The following is a 21,210-nucleotide window of genomic DNA, read 5'->3' as shown; positions in this document are numbered from 1 at the left end:
CACTCAGTGAAGCAGTGGGCAGCCCACTAAGCAGGCGCCCAGGGAGCAGTGTGTAGGGACGGTACCTTGCTCAGGGGTACCTCAGGGTAGCCGTTAAGTGGATTCGAACCGCCGACCTTCCGATCATGGGGCGACCACTTTACCTACTGAGCTATCCCTGCCCATTCTTCACTCTAGAGAACAAGTCTCCACTGCTCTAGAGGCACTTGGCACTTGCATAGCACTTGATGATGTAAGGCAACTTAGCCTGGAAACCCAATCCATGAAACTCTATGCCCTGTTCTTGAGACACTCTGAAGGACACGAAGTTTGGAGGCCTGTAGTGACTGACTCTGCAGAAAGTTGGTGACCTTTGCACACTAGGCACCTCAGCATCCACTGACTACAGTCTGTGATTCTACATGTCCTAACACTTTATAGCTAAGTTTCTATCATTCCTAATCACTTCCACTTGTTATAATATTGCTAAAAGTTGAAATTTCAAAACTGGACTTGTTACACAGGTGGTATCCTATCCCAGTGCCAGGGTAGAATTCACTGAGCTCCTGAGAGCGACCCATTCTTCCACAAATGTTTGCAGAAGCAGTCTGCATGCCTAGATGCTTGATATTATACCCCTGTGGCCATGAAAGCGATCGGAATGCCTTTATTCAGTGATTTGAATAGGTGAGTAGATATAATATAATGTAGCTTTAGAAATGTTATAGCATCTAAGAGACAGACATGTTTCCTTGTAAAATATATGATACTCTTTTTTTTCTTTTTTCTTTTTTTTAAAGCAACCAAATAGAAAAACTCAGCAGAACCAAGCACTTCAGGTAACAGGGTTGCTGTCTACTTTGCAACTCTATTTTAATGTGGCAAATGAATGTTACATCAGCTACTGTACTTATGTCCAACTTGCATGACTGAGTGTTACATTGTTCACACTCAATAGTTGTGTGTAATTCAACATAAACCCAGGAAATATCCCAGGATATTTTAACAAATGCAACTGCAGCATTTGAAAAGTGGATTTACTGTCTACTACACACTAGATCAGTACTTAATGTGAGGAGAACTGGTCTTGTAAAGTCAGACTGTCAAGAGTTGGGTTTTTTTGTTTTTTCAGATAACCGTGCAGGAAATGCATCCACAGGACTAAGTCCGAACAACAATGAATGCCCAGAATGTGGGGCTTCCACTCAAATGACAAAGACAAATACCTTCAACAACTTTCTTTTCTGTTTTTTTTATTTTATTTTTGCCGTTCATGATGCTAATCAGGGACCCATTGTTCTAAACCTGCCTCAGAAACTTATATTTCTTTAGGAACTAGGTTAGTAGTCCATGCGGATTTATTGCATGTTCAGCTTAAAGCTACGTAATAATGGCACTTATATTTGACAGCAAAATTTCCTCACATTTTGAGTCATACGCACAACGCTGGACATTTTAGTCATAAGCAACTGATAAAATAAATCCCTACAATTGCATTATTCCTTTGGGAACAAAGCAGTTCTGTACTTTCAATTTTGAACTACGTAAACCAAAATACCCCTTAAATGTCACAACGCTCTCCTTGATACCCTTCCCAACCCCTGATACTCCTTCTACCTTAATGTACCCCAGCCCTTTATTCTGCTTTCACACTCAGTTTCCTTTCACCCTCCACTTAAACGTATCTTGTGCAGATCATTAATAGTTAATGCAGGAAAGACATATACACAAACTACCGTGACCTAAGAAAATCTTTTTTCACACAAACATCAGACACAGTGAGATTTCATGTTCTCCAGCCTGCCAGTTTCCTTCTAGAAAATCAAGTAATTTGCACTTGTTGTTAGTGAGTGACCATGCACTACTAAATTAAAAAGGAGCAAGCAAACAAGCAGTGCCACATTGATAGTGCTGCTTGTGCAAATTATCTCCTGCAGTGAACTACAGTATATGAATTGACAGAATTTGTTATGGTGAGTGAGGTTTTTTGGTTTATGTTTTTATAACTCCTAATCTAGGTCGATCATGGCTCATGGCTCAAGAGTTGGCAGTTCATCTTGTAATCGGAAGGTTGCCGGTTTGAGCCCCGGCTCGGACAGTCTCGGTTGTTGTGTCCTCGGGCAAGACACTTCACTTGTTGCCTACTAGTGGTGGTCGGCGGGCACGGTGGCGCCAGTGTCCTGCAGCCTCGCCTCTGTCAGTGCACTCCAGGGCAGCTGTGGCTACAATGTAGCTTGCCATCACGTGTGTGTGAATGTGTGTGTGAATGGGTGAATGACTGAATGTAGTGTAAAGCGCTTTACAAATACAGGCCATTTACCATTTATTCCAATGTGAATTAGACATTTTATTGTATTTTTACAGTAACTTACTGGCAACACTATTGCCAGTAAGTTACTGTAATTACTGATTTACAGTATCTTTACTGTTGTGATGTTTTACAGTTCAACCACTTTACTGTAAACATATATTACAGTATAACAGCTTTACTGTAAACGTGGTTTACAGTTAGAAAGACTTACCGTGATTAAGTTTTATAGTATCACTGTACTGCAAATGTGGTTTATGGTATAACATTGTAATTGTGTACAGTATAATTTGTTTAGACTGTAATTGTGTTTTACAGCATATAAAATAATATTAACATTCATATTCAATATAAGAACATTTACAAAAAACAATATAATTCAATAAAGTAGTCTCAGAATAGTGAATTAAACCAACATTTATTGTTGATAAATTTTTTTAACAAGAAAAACATTTTTCAACTGAATAAAAACAATGTCAATAACCAAAATAAATAGAAGCATACATGAAAACTACACAGTCCTTCACCTTTCTGTGTCTGATTTTTTTTAAGGAAAACAGTTTTTCATTCCACTAAAAACAGGACAAACCCACCAGCATGAACATTAAATAAACTATTACAATTGTAAAACAAAAATCATTTACAAAATTTAATAATTATCAGTGGGTCCCAGGAAATAGAATGTGACATGGGATTTAGATTTCCGTTACCAGGATGGTCGGGTTCAGCGTAGTCTTTATCACCACCTGTCAAAGACACATCATCAATATTCATGTTTGCTCAGGTTATTCACTTGTTCACATCTGTCTGAGATCATTCATACTGTTGTATGGATGTGTGTACAGTATGTATATAATTATCAGCTATGTAAAAGATATTATCATCTCTGTATTCTTACCTAGTTGGAAGTCCTCCATTCAAACTCAGAGAGCCGCTGGAGGAAGGTGGTGATCCGAGGGCTGATGCTTGTAACCTTCCTCTTTACAACACAACCTGTCTTGCGGCTTGTACCAAGTTTTGAAGGGCATTTTGTTCCCATGTCTGGATTGATCCTCACAAAGAACCTTTTAACGGAAAAAAGGCTGCTTTAATTTCAAAATTAAAACATACATTACAGCAATCACCTATATGTTTCTGCAACTGTAGTAGAGCTGGGCGATATGAGATTTTTTCATATCACGATATGTTTTTTTCATTTCAGGCGATAACGATATCTATCACGATATAAGCCAAATAACTATATTTGTAAGATTTAAATGTGCCGTTGCTCACAAGTAAAATGTGAAATAATCAGCAGCTTGTTTTTAAATATTTATTTCCCATAATAAGTTCAACAGGGTAGATGTACTTAAGGAACATGAGACTTTTTCAGATAAATAAAGGCAAATATTGCAAACTACACAAAAGGCAGTCGCTAAAGCGTTTAAGTTTCAAAATAGAACAAATGAAACAGACTAAATTGTCAATTCCACTTAGAAACAAAATATTAATTCTAAAAAATAAATCTTAGTTTGTTTTACAGAAGAACAGACAAAACTGACTAACTTTTGTCAATATCAAATAAACTGAGAACTAAAAGGAAATTCTCAATCTCTCCTTGTTGTATAGCTTAGCTTTTCAAACAGTTTTAACAGTTACTTTAGTCTGACAAAAGCCGAATGACGAATTAGCGCTTCCAGTCAGAGACTGAGGCTACGTCCACACGTACACGGGTATTTTTGAAAACGGAGATTTTCCGTTTTCGTTTTAAAAAATAATCCCGTCCACACATAAAGGCAGAAATGAAGGAAAACGCTGCTATGAACATGCCAAAGCAGCAGGTGGCGCTAGATTCCTAACCGTGCAGAAATGTTGGCCAATCAGAAGTCTAGAAGCCTCGGTGGGAAAAAGTAAACAAAGCTGCGGCATAGAAGCAGAACCGAGTCGTATGTGTGGAGGGACAGTAACTGTGTGTATATGTAAGCATTTAAACACTGCAGAGAGTAGAATTAACAGTATTGTAGAAATTCATTTCACCGAAACAATAACGTGGCGCACAGTGTGACGCATGCACCAGTTTATTGTATTTCCAGACTTGCTTTCGGCACAATTTACAGTGCACGCTACTCTGTTTTTTGTCAGACTTGAAATAGCCGAAATACCTTCAAACTACGGAATTTCTATGGCTCATCCGTTCGACAATCTCTCCGGCATTGGAACCATCATCGGTTTTCTCTTCGGTCACGCTCGGTTGATTTTTCTAGTCGGCACACTCATTTCCTCCATTATGCGCTGGCTGCTTCCCAAACAAACACACGTGCGGCTTGGCACTTGTGCTGTACGTAGCAAGTCACGCGACGTGACGCTGCGGCTGTGATTGGTTCAGCTCTGCGCTACTGAATTTGGATCGGCTGACCTTTTTTTTTTTTTTTTTTTTTTTTTTAAGAGGACAAGAGCGGCGAGGTCTATTGCGATAGCTTAATTTCTCTATCGAGTAAAAGTTATATCGCGATACATATCGTTATCGTTCTATTGCCCAGCTCTAAACTGTAGTCAAACTATCACATATATTTCATTCTTAAATGGTGTAAAGTATTTACCTCTGTATCATCTCCAGTGTGATGGACGCTGACTCCTGATACTCAAGGTTGAAAACGTAGTATGACGCAAAGAAGACAGCAAGGGTGCTGGCAAAGTCATGCATCTGCTCAGGCTCATAAAATGTCTTGCCCTCCAAACTGATCATCCAGCGGCTTGCAGACATGAAATTATTCCCTAAAAACAGACAAGAGTCCAATAAGACAATGTGCTCACCCTTACAAATAAGGTTTCCACAAGAATGCTGGATAGCAGGCCTCACACTGTACAAAAATAGAATCCACACGGTTTGCTGCTATTTCTCTTATTATTTATTATGTAATGAAAATTATGATCAATTACAGGAAAAAACTGCCTAATGTTTTGGCATTTTGGCCTGTGCTGAAATGTTAGGCTGTTTTTTCCTGTTGGTCATTGTGTATAATAAATAATAAGAGAAACAGCAGCAAACTGTGTGTATTCTATTTTATACAATATAAAACAGACAAATCCTTGTTAAGTAAGTTGTTGTGGGTACAAATACCACAATAATTACATAGATTTTTTACAAAAATATTACAAGAGGATTGAAACTATTTACTTACCAAGCGCTATTACCCTTGGTGTGATGGGTAAGGTCATCTCTCTCTCAACAGACATCTTGGTGGAAAAAGCCTTTAAAACACAAAAGGAACTGATTTGAATGATGATACCCAAAATCATTGAAATATTTTTCCTTTGTTTATGTTGACAGTATTGAGAGTGCATGTGTAAAATTTTAAATATAATTACGTCAGCCAAGATGAAGATTGAGTCCTCTTTTTCTTGGAAGTACTTCATCAGAAGAAGGATGGCTGCTGTGGCGATCTGGTTGTGGTTCAGCTTTGCACTGTGCACTCAAGTAGCAGATGTTCAATCTCCTTGTTCCACTGAAGTCTCTGGCTTGCAATGCACCACACTGGGCGGGAAAAGACAGAGAGACAATTGTTAATTTAATGTTGCATTTATTTAACCCTTGAAAAATATATTTACATAAGTAAATAAAAGAAAAAAAAACACACACAACCCATCTTTTCCAGAATAATTCAACTAATTGCTCTTTTGACCAACCTAACACAGACGTTACATGGTTTTCCTATGAAAAAGACCCTGGAAGACGTTGTATTAAAGGAAAAAAAACATGCTCCCCTTCCCACTTAAAAAAATAATAAATATTAAACTTAGGTTGGAGTTCCTCGCGCCACCAACCTAATGTTATATTAACTTTTTAATGTTGTGTACTGCAGCTCACACAAAATTAAATAAATCAGGCTAACCTACATGAGCAAGCTCAAAACTGGATAAGATTGTTTTAGCAGTCTCTAAATTTCCAAAAAAAAGAGTTGTCTTTCTTTATTCTCATTAAATGTGTATTTTTACCTGCTGCTTTAGCTGAAGCTAAATGTCCCACTGTTAGCGTGGCCAGCTTCTCAATAGTCATAGAACAGAAGCACAGGAGGACAATGCACCACACTCGGCGGGAAAAAGACAAAGACTGTTGTTGCGCCTGTGTTCCTCGCCGATCCCCGTGGAAAATATATATCTAAATATATATTTAAATAAGAAAAGAAAAAAACACACACAACCTATTTTTTCCAGAATAATTCAGCTAATGTGCTATTTCGACCAAGCTAACACCGATTTTAAGCCCCCCCTCCCCCCCACACACACAAAAAATATATATGCTCTTAAGAATTAATAAACGAGTATGTTAGGTAGGAGAGTCCTTTGCATTACCTTATGACGTCCCGTTTGCAGTTTCCACACAGAGGTCCAACAATAACGAGGTGCAAAATCTTTTGTCCTCTCGAGCATATCGTAATGAAGAGTTAACAAAGTTGGCCTGTCTTTCCTCTCCTGTCAATCACTGGATCACAGGTCATGTCAGTCAGGATATGGAGTGGTGGTTGGTAGAGGTAGGTGGGTGGGCGGGGCCAGCATGCATTCAGTGTGTGTTTCACTAAGTTGGGTTGACTAGTTCCCAGAAGAGTTCTGTACATGTTGCACGTTCAGTAAATGAGCAATTCAGTTACTGCTCGACTGAGAAGCCTCCGCCAAATTATTACAATATTCTCCACTGACTGAAGTTCGCCTTTCTGCGTCTTTTTTAAATAACTTTATTCACTACTTGTCACAAGTACAAAATTACACAAAAACAGACAGCAGCAACAACCTAAGTGAAATCCAACAACAGAATAGTGACAAGTAAAAAAATTAACAAAAGGAAATGTGAATCTTGTTCAGGGTTAATCAGAGATAAGTGATGGAGATGCAGCAATGTGAATTCTGCTTTTTTTATTTGTAGTTAACCTTATAGTCTTTACATATGAATGGAAGTCAATTAAGAAAACACAGAATTTTGGGAGAGATTTGGAGAACCTTGCTTTATAAAATTTCCCTACAAGGAGGCCTTTCTGCATTCTTTCCCCTCTCCCCAGGAGCAGCTGTCACTTGAATTGATCTCTATGGCAACGCAGTGGCAAGCACACATTTGCAGCAGCTGTGCATGTGCATACAACTGCATGCAGCAGATTAGATGATCAGAATTCTTGAACCTTACACACAGGCAAGTCCCCTAAAAAGTCAAAACCATAATACTTTCACTGGTATCATACTGACAAATGGCATAGGTTGGAGGAAAATCTGGAAATGGTTGGCAGTGAAAGAGTTAAAATGTAATGCACTATTGCAACCAACCACTGAAAGAGTAAAAATACACAAACAGTATGATGAACCATTCAAATCACATAATACTAATGTGTTAACGGTAGGTATAACTACTACCGCAATTTTAAAAAATACAGTAAGCAAATGTAAATAAACTTAATATACCCATAATGCAAAGCAAATTACAGTAATTAACTGTAGAAATGTTTTCAGGTTAGTTACTGGGCATTTTGTGGTATTTTACTGTGAAAAATACAGCAAAGGTTAACATACCTAATTTTGAAGAAGATATGATTTTTATAAGTACAGTAGGTATTGTCTGGACTCTAACTCCAGATAATTCAATTACTAAATGGTACTGTAATCTTACAGTTGACATCCTTTATTAAATAAATATTTTGAGTATGAGTAATTAATTAGATGTGGCAGTACCTGCTCAGCCTTATCCTCTCAAAACTGTCATTATAGGCTGTAAGACAGATAGTTGAGTGGCACTTATGACAAAATGTTGTTATATGACACACAAGAACAAATCATAATATGCCCTTAGAGTGGACACCATGGATGAGCTGATTAATTAGAAGTGCAGTACCTGTAACCTCAGCAGCTCTGGTGAACTATTCTGTGTCATTCACAGCTGACTGTCCTTATGGTGATCAGCTGAAAAGTAAACAATAAAATGTAGTTTTCATCGCATTGTTTAGCACTCATTATTTATGAAATTAGAAGCATGTAAGCAAATCACAGTTAGGCCATATATGAATTTTGACTACTTCGGGCAGTTTAGAGCTCTTTACATTCATTTCTATGGGGTCAAAATTACATCCACTGTGGTTCTAGGTTTAAGCAAACATTTTTTTTTTTCTTTTGATTCCACACACTCCAAAATTCTGTATTTGATGAATAAGCCTATTTTAGAAAAAGTCAGAAGCCCATCATCTCATATTCCCAAGTTAACAGTATTAAATTAATTTGTATTAAGCATAGTTTTTCCTACATTGTCTCCTATTGTCCCACTGGTGTACTGCTGAAAAGTTTAGTACAAAACTGGACAAGTAGTGCACATTGAGGTCACATGTCCAAACTCAACTTGCCTCTCTAACTTTGTCTCCAAATTGCTCAACCTGAGCTGTCCCTCTTATGTACTTATTCCTTCTGACCTACACTTCTATAATTCTTCATCAGCCATCAAGTAGACATCACATCTGTAGCTCACTTTCTTGCTGATCATCATCTCTCTTCTTAAACTTGCTTCAACAACTCTTTCCCATACCTTGGTATTTCTCGTCAGGTTTATGCCTCTGTAGTTACTTGAGCTCTGCACCATTATCCTTGATCTTGAGTCAAGTAGTGTGGTCAACAAGTCCACTGCCCTGTCTCCTAGACATCTTACCTCCATAGTTATGTCATCAAGATCAACTGCCTTTCGACTCTTCACCCTCTTCATAGCAGCTTAATTTCCTCCTTACTAATCCTCTGCACTTCCTGACTGTCTTTCATCTGTCCTCCACAGTGTCTCGTATTTTTTTCCTTTGTGAGCTCCTTAAAGTATTCTTCCCACTGACTCAGGCTCCAGACTCACAGACGGAGCAGGATCCACTAGCTCGAGTTCTTGACTCGCAGACGGAGTTGGACCCACAGACTTGGGTTCATGCAGCGAAGGTAGCTCTAAAGAAGCAGGAGAATCAGGCTGAACTGCCTGGGGCTGCTCAGTAGGCTCTGTTGTGTTTAGGTGTTTGCCTAAATCTTTTAAGTACTCACATACTAGTCAGTTGTTGCCTATGAACTTCAGAGTCCACTTTGAGATTCATGTTTTAACTTTTATAGCTCTGCATGGACAAGCATCAGCATATATGACAGAACTTTCATATCCATATGTCCCCAGCAGGTCACTGAAACCTTTGCAACAGAAACGGGAACTCTCTCCCTCTGAGCTTGAGATCTGTGAACTCAGTGGTCTCTTTCACAAAGCAGTTAAAACTCATCCTTTTAAACTTGCTTTTTGGTAACTTTGTTTTAATGTTTTGTCTTTTTTGTGTTGTACCTTAGTGATATTTGTCATGAAACATGCTATATAAATAAATTGTACTTATTTGCTGTTAGTTATGTGAGCAAAAACTCTGAAAGCTTTTGAAAACATGTTTCTAACTTTAGTTTGGACAAGAGGAATGGTGGGATACACACACAGTTGCACACACAAAGCACATTATATATGTGCCTATATATGGGTGGTTTCTATTAGCACTCCATGAAATGACCTTTGTGAGAAGCTGCTTGGCTGTCCATTAGATCAGCAGCTTATCTATGTTCCAAACCTATTCTATTTCTAAAAAGAAGGGAATAATCATGATTAAACTTAACTTTAACCTTGGTAAAACCTCAAAATCCCATCCTTTCGTGAACCTCGGGACCAAAAATGGTCCCGCCCCAAAAGTGCTCTAAAAATGTTATATATCAATATTTTTTTCTACTTTAAATTAGTCAATCTTTTAAAACTACTTCTGCTTAAAATATCCATGTCAAGTTTTAATTATATTTTCATTGTTTTAACCCTTTAAATCCCAGTTTTATTACATGAACGCCCTGTTTTTTTAGCCCCAAAAAACAAAAAAACTAAATATTTTCCAAAAAAAACATTTGAAGTAATATTTGTTTGTTATTATAATTAGGCCTTTAGATGGACTAAAGATTGGCACCAACAGTCATTTCGATCGCCTTTTATTTTTTTTTCCAGGAGCGCATTTCATAAAATGCACACTATCGACCACGCCCAAAAAGTGCAATAAAAATATTAAATATTAATTTTTTTTTTCACTTTAAATTGGTCAGTCTTTTAAAACTACTTCTCCCTGAAATATTCATGTCAAGTTTTAATTACATTTCGCGGATTTTAACCCTTTATATCCCGGTTTCGTCACATGAGCGCACTGCTTTTTTTGCCCCAAAAACATAAAACATAAAACATAAAATATTTTCCAAAAAAAACATTTGAAGTAATATTTTATTGTTATTATAATTAGGCCTTTAGATGGACAAAAGATTGGCACGAACATTAATTTCGATCCGGTTTTAATTTTTTTTCCAGAAGCCAAAAATGTCCCCAGGCGGCGCTGCTGCTCCTGCTCCCCCGGGGAGGAGTGCCTCTGCCGCGGGTGTGTTTCGCGCAGCGCCGGAGCATATGGTTCGGTTCCCGTGTCTGCAGCACACACTTCCGCTACCACGTGAAAACAAATACGTCATTTCCTGTTGATTTAAAAAAAAAAAAAAAATCAAACGAACCTAAGGGTAGAAAATGGTCCGGAACGAGCAGCGGGGCAGGCTGCTGTGGTACGCGGGAAATTAGTGTGCCTTTTCCGGGTATCTGTCTCGAGCAGGCCGCTGGAGAACATGTGTATGTTCCAGCAGGCGTCACATGTGGAGCAAGGGCGCCACCCGGTGGACAAATAAAAAAATTACAACTCCAAGGCCTGTAGTCCAAAACAAAACCTAAGCCGGAAACCTGACGATCGATTTGACCTTAATTTTTCTGGCGTGAAAAATAGCGTTTATAAAGGGTTTCAATGGGGCACAAATCGGCCACGAGGTTCGATAGTGGATGTATGCCTTTTATTCAGCCATTTAAGCTCATTTAAAAAACTCAGACTGAAATTTTAAAATAAAATGGGAAAAAAATACATGTTTGAAAATTTGGCTATACTCCATTAAACACAGTGGAAATGGCGTGGAATTAAAAAACGGAAAGGCCACGAAATGGTCCCAGGTTCTACCAAGGGTTAATATTTACTTCTGACACACTGTTTGGCTCAACAAGCATTCAAGAATCAATCTTTAATACTAACTGCTCTAAAAATAGTCACTGCTGACATTATGCTTTTTCATTTTTAGCCTGACTCAGATGTTCAGAGAAATAGCCCTGCAAACACAAACAATGAGAAGATGAAGTGGCATCAGCAGATACCTAATATTGGAAGCTGATTGTCCATTAAAATATATATGGTTTATAAATGCTATATAGGTTAAAAGTTGAATATAAGCCTCATTTTGTGTCTTAAGGAAACCCAGGAGGGTCTATGGGTCAGCCAGGCATCCTAGCACTTGTGAAAAGGACGTGATGGGCAAACAAATGAAATCTGAAACCCAGCTCTTGCTGTGTAGTCATATTTTTATATCAGAAAAGAACATTAAGTGTCTTCTTTATACCTGACCGAGATAAACATTTTTACATCACTCACAAAGTTACGCAGTCTAAATCTGATCAAATGGTCTTCTACTAATCCAATCCAAATTTCATTCCTATACTCATAGTCTTATTTAATAAAATCCTTTTTCCTTTGGCTTTCCCAGTGCTTTACCCCTCAGAGTTGCCTGGACGTCAAAAATATTAATTTTATTTTTCAAAATGCATCATATGACAACAAAGTTTCACAGAAAGTTTACAAAATAAATATAAATTAATTAACTGATAGTATTATGAAGGTATGTGGTTTTGCCTTAAACATACCAATATTAAAAACTACTTAGTTTACATTTAAGATAACAGTTTGCATGGGTTGACTAATAATTCCTCAGTTTAATTCTTTCATTCAGAGTTTCTCGTTGGCCTTAGAAAAATTAGACAGTATCCATGGCAGTTTAAAGTCTCCTCAGGAGGTTGATGTGGTCATGAATTTGGAAAAAAAAATGCAGACGGCAGATGATAAATGTATATTGAATGGGAAGTAAAGCAATGTATAAACTGACTAAATAAGGCAGAAGATATAAAATTAAAATTCCATTTGTATTTTTTTTTTTTAAGTTTCAAGTACACATTTGTATTCTTAAACATCCCTTCTGGTGCACCTATATCCTGGTGTAATAAATAAATAAAAGCTGCGGGGAGGGGGGTTCTGTTGAGGGACTTTTTTTCAGCTGTCCCCACCACTGGTCCAAAAGGTCACTGAGTCTTGTTCACCTATGTGATGATTCATAATGCATGGTTGTTATCATTTACTTTAGGGACTTCCTGTGCCACTCATCCCTCTCTATGCTGCATGTTACAGAGAATCCATAGGAGAGAGGAGATAACCAAGTGTAATACACAGATATCCTCAAGTTCCCAAAGACAAAAGAGACTCTTTATGGGTAGATAAATTAATGAATTAGGCTTCAAGCTCTGAAATAAGCTGTTTTCCTTGCAAGCATGAACTTAATTACCCCATATATATCATTTCCCTCCTCCTAAAGTATTGTTTTAACTGGTAAACTAAAGACAAATGTTACCAAATTGTTGCTTAAGAAAAAATAAATAATTTGATAAATTAGAGCACCAAAAACATATTAGAATTAGGTCATTACAAGTTGCAGGACAGATTACTTTATCAATATTTGTAAACATTCAAATATGTTGCCCTACCCTACAAGAAAGAATGGCAAAAAAAAATTAGAGGTCAGGTGTATATCCAAATCATCATACGGACAGTTCAGGGGTTGCCTCAGCATGTAACCTAAACACAAGGTCTTAGACCCTCACTTGGATGGGATCAAATGTGCAAGTGTGTATACACACATATGTGTTATTCTGTGTGCAAACTGGCTGCATGTGTCCATGTGTCAGGAGACCCTGGCACCTGCTGATGAAGAAATCAAGGCAGAGAATCTTCCCCATGGTTACAAGCTGCCCTTCTACCCCAGGAATCCTTCACACCAGTCTGTCATATTGGCTGGTGGTCACTACCCAATGCCCAGAATGTGATTAGAAATATGCTTCTCTCTGTGTCTGTATGTCTGCAAATGAGACAGACAGTAATTCAGTGTAATGTCAGAATGTTCTCGTTTCTCCTTCTCGACTGTTCCTTCTATCTCTCTTTTTCCTGTAGTGTAGTGTTGTGTGTGGTCTGAGCATTTCTAAAAGCTGCCTGTGGGCCAAAAGATTGTAACCATTAAATATAGCTTTGGCTTTTCGCTTTCTGTACAAAGATTTCTCTGGATTACCCGAGTCATTTAATGATGCAACGTTACAAGTGATAATGTATTCTCCTATTTTTTTTTCAAATTACATCTTGAGAAATCTTAAATCAACATATTGCATTAAATTTAAAATGAGCATAAAAATAATATGTTAATAAAAACCATACATTTGTGTCAATATGAAATGAGAAAAGTCTGTTCTTCATAATCTATACTCCCCCACAGGCATAATAAGTGTGTCTGTGTGGGTGCATCACAGATACATGCTTTAATGAGCCTCTATAATGTCAAAGCACTTAATTGTTGATCCAGTTATCCTAACAATAATTATTTTCTCTGCAAGTGGCAAAATAATTTATATTGAAAACAAAATTAGAATTAAAGGATAGGAGGCAAACTATGCTGTGTATCAATGGAACCCATCTGATTTTCTTCCTACTTTTGTATGACTTGTACTTTATACAGCAGTATGATGACATTACCTTTAACAGAGCTAAAGTCTAATTTTGCATGCATTGGCAAATACTGCATTAGTCTATCATGATATGATTTAAAAAGTTATAATTATGTCATGGAAAAAATCTGGGTTTGTTTCTTGACATTATTATATTTTTTAATAGATTGGAAAGAGTATTAATCATGCCAATCTAAACCTTTGAACAAAATGCACTAGACGTTGTTTTCTTTAAATGAAAACCCAAATGACCTAAAAAGGAGAATGTTGAACACTAGATTATATAAAGGCACATTGTAGTTTCTCAGTTCGAGTAACACAATGCAGTCTCAATAAACTGAAGAACAAAAGTAGATGGAAAAGGAAAAAGATAGCTTCAGCTCAGAAATCATTCCCCCACAACCCTGTTTAATTATATTGTGCAGCCTGATGTGCAAAGGTGTCAGAAGAGCAGAGAAGCGGATCCTGTCCTAATGAATGGAAACAGATGGGTGAGACAGCAAGCAGGGCTACCGCCAAGAACTGGGGTGGCACGGTAGCAAAGAGAGTGCCAGGGAAAGAAAAAATGCCAAATGAAGATAAGGAATGATGAAGGGAATGGATGTTTTGTAGCTTGGAATAGAATTTTCTACATCTTTGAAAAGTATAGTTATTTTATTTCCAAAAATGTAAGTGTACACAAATAATACTGTGATGGAAGATACTACTTTTTCAATGATCCAGGTGGCCACTGAGAGGCAGAGCAAGATTTGCTGTGTGCCCTGAAGTAACAATAAAATCATTAGTCAACCCCCCCCCCCAAAACAAACTGTGAGCCAGTTACCACTGTTGGAGCATAGTGCAGTGGTTTCTGTCCATCACCTTGTGGAGTCATCTACAAGTTGTAGATGGCAACACCATTTTCCTTCTGTCATTCTTTCCTTCTTTTTCAGAAACGACATTCAGCTGATTGCATAAGCAGTCAGGAAAAAAAGCACAATTGATGTGGTTTTTTTATTTCTATACATGGTGCGCAGATAACTAAAGAGCCTTTGTAATGGAACTAACAATATAATCGTAACTCTGATGTAATTAGTGAATTTAGTACAGTAACATTACATACTGCATTATTGAAAAATGTAATGTGATCATAATAACACATTACTTTGGAATCTGTTACACCCAACATTTGTTGCTTTTAAAACAAGCTTATTCTAAATGCTTTATATTCTGTTTAGTCTACAGTAACGAATCATATTCTCCAAAGTCAAATGTTATTAAGTACAAGAAAAGCAAAAGTTTCAGACCTGAGCATGAACGCCAGAGTGGGCTACATATTGAGGTAGATCAGTGTGGATGGTGTGATAAACTTTCAATGTTGTACTTTTAGAGTAAGTCATTTTTAAACTGGGTTTTTAAATTTTGTTTTAGCCAACTGTAATTTTAAAAAGTAGGCAATAACCTGTACGGTTTTACTGTTTTTACACATTCCTATTCCTATACACAAACCTATCTGTCAAGATTATAAATCACTTGGCTTATTTGCTAGTGCCACCTCTTTTTTCATAGGAATTGGTGTGTCTATAATAATGCATGGATTATAACTGATCTCAGAGCAGTGAAAAGAGATTCAGCATAGCACACTGGTCTTCTATCAGTTTTCCATCAGTCTCCCATAACCAAGCACAGGTTTATGTAATATTACTTTAGCTTTCCTAGGTTTTCATTTTACTTCTCTGGACAAGCACTGCTTTCCTTGCTTGTTCTGACTGAACTCTACTAAGCAACAATGTGATGGTCATGAAGCACAATGCTTACTCAAACAATGGAGACTCTCGGCCTGGGGCTCGGTCACTCAGGCACAGCTGGGGGCCGGCGGAGCTCACGGGCGCGTCACTGCAACTCCCCCTGACTTCTGCTCCGCGGCTGCTGGGCGAGCCCTCATCTGGGACTCTCCTCAGCTCTTACTGGAACAGTGGCGCGGCTGCCCCTCTGTTGGTCTTCCATGGTCTCTTGTGTTCTGGGGGCCTCTGGATGTCTGGAGTTTTGATCTCCTCCATACCCGCTTCACACCCTGGAGGACGGGGCTGTGGCCCCCCCACACTCCCTAGCAGATCATTACATGGAGAAACCTTTGGAATGCAAGCATGCTGATCCACACAGGTATGCACACATGGGTATTCACAGACGCGGACTAAAGCTTTCTTGGCTGCTGCCTCAAAGCACACTGTGCGCTGTCTATCTTGCGTGCTGCACAATATCGTTTATTATTTAGTAAATATTGATATCTATGACTAGCTAGTTTATTGTGATGGTGCTTTGTTTTCTCTATTATTATGTTGCTCTTTGTTGTTTGCTGTCTCCTCTGTTTGTTTTTTTTGTTTGTTTGTTTTTTTTTCTCCATACAGGTGACCCAGGAGTTCTTTTTTTTTTCTCTCTCTTCCCCCCCTTCTCACCGTCTCTTCTCCCCTTTGGTTTTCTTTCTTTCTCTCCCCCTCTTTCTCTCATTCATTCCCCCTGTCCTATTTATTATTAAAAAAAAAAAAAAAAAAAAGACAAAGGATGAACTGAAGCTCTGCCATCACGTAATGTCGCATACTGCTGTTTCTGATGTCATTTAGAAAAAAAAAAAAAAAAAAAAAAAAAAAAAAAAGAGCCCCCAAATCAGCGGTCCCCAACCTTTGTTGCGCCACGGACCAGTTTAATTTAAGACAATATTTTCATGGACCGGACTTTGAGGTGTCACGGATAAATACAACAAAATAAAATGATACGACCAAGACAAAAAGTGTGGTATTTTGCAAATATAATAATAAACGTGAATTCGCTGTGTAATTGTGTAACTTTATTAGCAGCGTCCTCTTGCACCAACAACATTGAGAGTAACATCCTCCTCTCTGCCCCTTAATGCTCTCTGTTCACTATGGTAACATGTAAATATTTATTTCAAAATAAGACACACAACTACAACACAGGAAAAGACCCAGGGAAACCAAGTTAACAATAAAAACCCTGAAAATCACACCCGAGCCTCAACGCTCGCAGCCCGGTACCAAGCGACTCATGGACTGGTAGAGGTCCGTGGGGACTGCTGCCCCAAATCAACCAAAACTATACGCCTGTCTTAAATTAAGTTTTATATATTTTTTTAAATTGTAATACAAAACGTAGCTGTGTCACATCATAAAATGTACATTTTTAACAGTTTTGTGTAAGGAAACTACAAAACATACATAGTATATTTTGTATATACTATACTATACTAACTCTTTCATATAATTCTTCCAAAATCAATTCTTTTGGGAATACGCACACAAATTGATGTGATCTAAATGTGTGAGTAAGTTCAACAACAACTAAAAGAAGCATATGAAGCATATGCAACAATAAAACAGGTGTTTACAAGCACATGGCTGGACATAAGGTGACCTTGAAAGGTCCCTCTGCCACCTACCCTGATCCTCTTACTTGTCTAAACAAAGGGCAGGGGGTGTCATTATAGACAAGGCCTATTAGAATTGTGGAATCAATCTTTATCTGTCAATCTATCCTTTATATCTTTGTTGAAATAAAAAAATAGATCTTTTTGTATGAGAACGCAATGAATCTATACGAGGTTGAGTAAAAGAGAGAAAATGGGAGGTGGAGGGTGGGAGAAGGCTCCCCCGAGCATTGTGAATTGGTTTTAGTTGAGTGAGTGCAGAGGATTACACTTCAGACTGAAATGGAGTAGTTGTTTAGACAGGGATATCGTATTTAAACAGAAGGATTTCTCTGCCAGACCTTTTGTTCCTGCTTAAACACACAGTTGTTCACATTTTTGCATAAATACAAGTGCTCATAAACGAAAAGTATGGAGGTAACTCAATAGAAAACTAATGGGACTCTATAACTAATATGAACTCTTATGCTGAAAATTTCCCTGTGACATGGTTTTGAACAGAATGTTTCAAAGAACCCTTAAGACCATTAACAGTTCCAATTGAGTATTTTTTTTAAAAACAGAGCTTTTTACTATATATTATTTACATTCATTTGAAAAAAAAAAAGATTTTCATAGAACTCTATGTAATTTTGTGGAAAGCTAAGTACAACCCATGATTCAGTCGCTTGTAGAACCACTTTAGCAGAGAAAAACGTGGGTAATTACTTTCTGAATGGCTTTATTAGTCTCTCACATCCTTTTAGAGGAACTTTGCCCATTCTACTTTACATTGTTGTTTCAGTTTATTGTTTATTCATAGCTCTCTTGAGGGCCAGCCATTGCATTTCAGTCGGGTTAAGATCTAGACTTTGACTGGGACATTGCAACACCTTGATTGCTTTTTACTAGTGTGATACGGATCATTTTTGCCAAATTTAGCTGTTGGACACACAGCTTTAGATTTGACTCTGGAATACTTCGGTATTCAGAGTAGGGCTGCCACAAACGATTATTTTGATAGTCGACTAGTCACCGATTATTTTTGCGATTAGTCGACCAATCAGATCATGCATCCATTGGACGTAAAACGTACAGCTTATTGCACCAGCATATATAACTATCATTAGCTCACAGCTTTAAGTGTTTAAGGTATGTGCTAACTAAAAATAAAGACAAGATGATAGTTTATTAAATTTTAATGAAATTTGCAGATTGTTTCGGTGAAGTTTAATAAACTCCTTGCTATCTAAAATATAACAGGACACTGGAGTATATTCTCGAGCATCTCACACTTCTGATAATCAGCTGTCTGCTTGACGTCTATTCAGCTGTGTAAAAACTATAACTTTAATCTCAGCCAAACCGATTTACTCAGGAACAAATAAAATACTACAAAAAGCCAAACAATAACATTTTTAAGTTATCTAAGTGACTTATATATGTTTAACCTGAGTAGTGAAAGACGGCGGTGGATTTGAAAACGATTTGCCGGGAGTCCGGTGTTCTCACGGGCTCTAGTGAGCCTTGCCCCCGGCTAGCTATCGAGCTAGTGGGTAACAGACGTCTCCGAAAACGTCGGAGCGCTTTTGAAAATATGTGGTGTCCTGATAAACTGAGCAGATATTTGAGGTTTACACAGTTACATTCTCGTCTGAAAATATGTTAAACGTTTTGCAACCCAGAAAGGATAATAAGAGTAATATTAAAACTAACTAGCTGCCGCCATTGTTGAAAACTGAGCTGGGCTGCGCTATGAATTCTGGGACAGAGCTACTTCTTCTTCTTCGGGGTTTACCGGCAGCTGGCATCCTTGTACATGCAGTGCTGCCATCTTCTGTTTCAGTCCGTTATTACACTCTTAAATCCTACTACTTATTCCTGCGTCTTTTGGGATCTTACAAAGCATCAAACGATGCGTCGACTACTAAATTAGTTGTCGACGATTTTGATAGTCAACGTAATCGTGACTAGTCGACTAATCATGGCAGCCCTAATTCAGAGCAGCTTATGGATGATTCAGTGACAACAAGGTGCACAGGCCCCAAGAGCTAGGTACCATGTAGTAGAGTGTAGTCCATAGTATATATATTTGTTTTAATTGATAAGCAGATGCATCTACAGTAGCAGTATTGGTATGGTTGTTGTCAAATCACTACCCTTGCACTACCATGGAAGGTTGATGATATGAGTTGTTGTATGAGGTGTTTATACTGCTGTGCTTTGTTTTTTACCAAATGTGCCGCTGTAAAATATGACCAGACATTTTCACTTTGGTCTTGTCTATCCAATGGACATTGTTCCGAAAGTTTTATGGTTTGTTCAGATGCATCTTTTCAAATTAAGCCATGGTGCCGTGTTTTATTAGAGTCTTTGGGGTTTTTAAAAGTCTGTCTTCTGGCAACCCTGCCAAACAAGCCATATGTGTTCTGTCTTTTTCTGACTGTGCTGTCATGAACTTTAACATTTAACACTCTAACTGAATCCTGTAGGGTTTGAGTTGTAGCACTTGGGGTTTTTTTGCAATTTCTTTGGGGATTATGTAGTGTGACCTTCAGGTGAATTTGTTGGGGTGTCCACCCTAGATAGATTGTGGCAGTGTCAAAATGCACCTGAATGTTTCTGACCAGTAAACTACCAAAACTTCTACTGTTATAAACTGTTTATATGTTTTTTATACATGGTTATAGTTGCCAATAGTCAATTAATCAGGTGCATTTCATTATCACGGTTGCATGGAATAGAGTGAAAAATTTATTTCTGCCTCATTTCGTTTGATCTGCCATCTAAGCTAAATTAAGCAATTCTAAAAGGAAATGGGTCGACAGCTTTTCAAAATACCTTTTTTTTAATCAATTGATGTGCTCTGTGTGTGTGTGTGTGTGTGTGTGTGTGTGTGTGTGATAATAATCTGGCTAACACTCTTAAGCAACACCCTATGCACCACTGGTAGTTTACTAGGTATATTTCATGACCATCAGTTGTTTTAACAAACTACCCTTCATGTGAGATTAAGTGTTTCCTTAATCCCAGTTTTTAACAAGCTAATTAAGTTATAGTATGATTCAGAGCATTGTCAAGGTTCAGTCTACATTTTCATTAACAGTCAAGAAACACATACCTCCATTATTTTACAATATTTTTGGATCACCAATCAAGGGCTGCTGTTATTTGACTGATTTAAGAAATGATCATTTTCTCAACTGTCGCTATTGCAAACACATACACATAAGACTAGGTATTCAGTATTTCAGTTTCTTTGGTAGTTTGTTAATACAAACTCACATTTGATGGTAGAATTTTGTGTATATGGTATAACGTTATATTGTTGCAGTGAACCTAACCTATTTTTGCATCTGTATGTGTGTCTGTGTGTGACTCTCTCGATTTTTGTGTGCACAGTACAATGTACTTTTAACCGATCCAGTGTTAGAAGTGTTGGCTCAGCTGTAATGAGCTCTCTGTTAGGTGCTTTGCTCTGCATGTATATCAGCAAAGTGGAAAGCAAAAGCTCAGTGGATTGCTTTGTATGGCTAATTTGCTCAACTCGTTAAATATTGAGGTGAAGGCATATTTGTGTGATTGCCAATTTACTAGCTCCAGTGGTCTTTGTTATTCCTCAGAATATGTGAAATGAAAGGAAATGCACTCACATACAGTGGGGGGAAAGGCAGAGAGTTTGTCCTGGCAGCAATTTGTGTGCTTGCATATTCAGTAGCATGCATAAGCACAAACACTGACAGCAGTTGTCCATAATCATCAGATCAGTACACTGCCCAAAAAATTTAAGTAACACTTTTTAATCAGAATACAATGTCTAGTTAATTAAACTTCGCAGATATTCTGAATCAGAATCAGAAT

At 37.7% G+C, this 21,210-nt stretch overlaps 1 protein-coding gene across 3 annotated transcripts; it reads right to left on the bottom strand.

Moving 5' to 3' along the window:
- Positions 1 to 2,775: 2,775 nt before the first annotated feature.
- On the bottom strand, positions 2,776 to 6,967 carry LOC309709564 (uncharacterized protein). 3 transcript variants are annotated; one of them, XR_014277537.1, is made up of 6 exons: positions 6,620 to 6,967; positions 5,636 to 5,801; positions 5,462 to 5,518; positions 4,867 to 5,041; positions 3,186 to 3,351; positions 2,776 to 3,033 (listed from the first exon to the last, which is right to left on the bottom strand). XR_014277537.1 is itself a non-coding variant. In XM_082538259.1 (6 exons), exons 2-5 carry the CDS (start codon positions 5,681 to 5,683, stop codon positions 3,186 to 3,188), a joined length of 459 nt encoding a protein of 152 aa, XP_082394385.1. In that variant the 5' UTR covers positions 5,684 to 5,801; positions 6,620 to 6,967; the 3' UTR covers positions 2,777 to 3,033. The 3 variants fall into 3 exon arrangements, 2 of the variants coding, with proteins under 2 accessions (XP_082394385.1, XP_082394386.1); XM_082538259.1 differs by having other exon boundaries at positions 2,777 to 3,033; positions 5,449 to 5,518; XM_082538260.1 differs by lacking the exon at positions 6,620 to 6,967 and adding an exon at positions 6,263 to 6,508 and having other exon boundaries at positions 2,777 to 3,033; positions 5,449 to 5,518.
- Between the last annotated feature and the right edge of the window lie 14,243 nt (positions 6,968 to 21,210).

Source organism: Aulonocara stuartgranti, assembly GCF_965226115.1.
Source record: "Aulonocara stuartgranti genome assembly, chromosome: 1".
In the NCBI taxonomy this organism is placed as follows: domain Eukaryota; kingdom Metazoa; phylum Chordata; class Actinopteri; order Cichliformes; family Cichlidae; genus Aulonocara; species Aulonocara stuartgranti.
The sequence above is the reverse complement of the archived record's forward strand: the minus strand, read 5'-3'. Positions and strand labels throughout refer to the sequence as shown.

Coding starts and splice junctions, on each gene's coding strand:
- LOC309709564 (XM_082538259.1), bottom strand. CDS start 5,683: ATGAAGTACTTCCAAGAAAAAGAGGACTCAATCTTCATCTTGGCTGAC. Junction 5,519..5,635: donor CAATCTTCATCTTGGCTGAC/GTAATTATATTT, acceptor TGTGTTTTAAAG/GCTTTTTCCACCAAGATGTC. Junction 5,042..5,448: donor ACCAAGGGTAATAGCGCTTG/GTAAGTAAATAG, acceptor GTCTGTTTTTAG/GGAATAATTTCATGTCTGCA.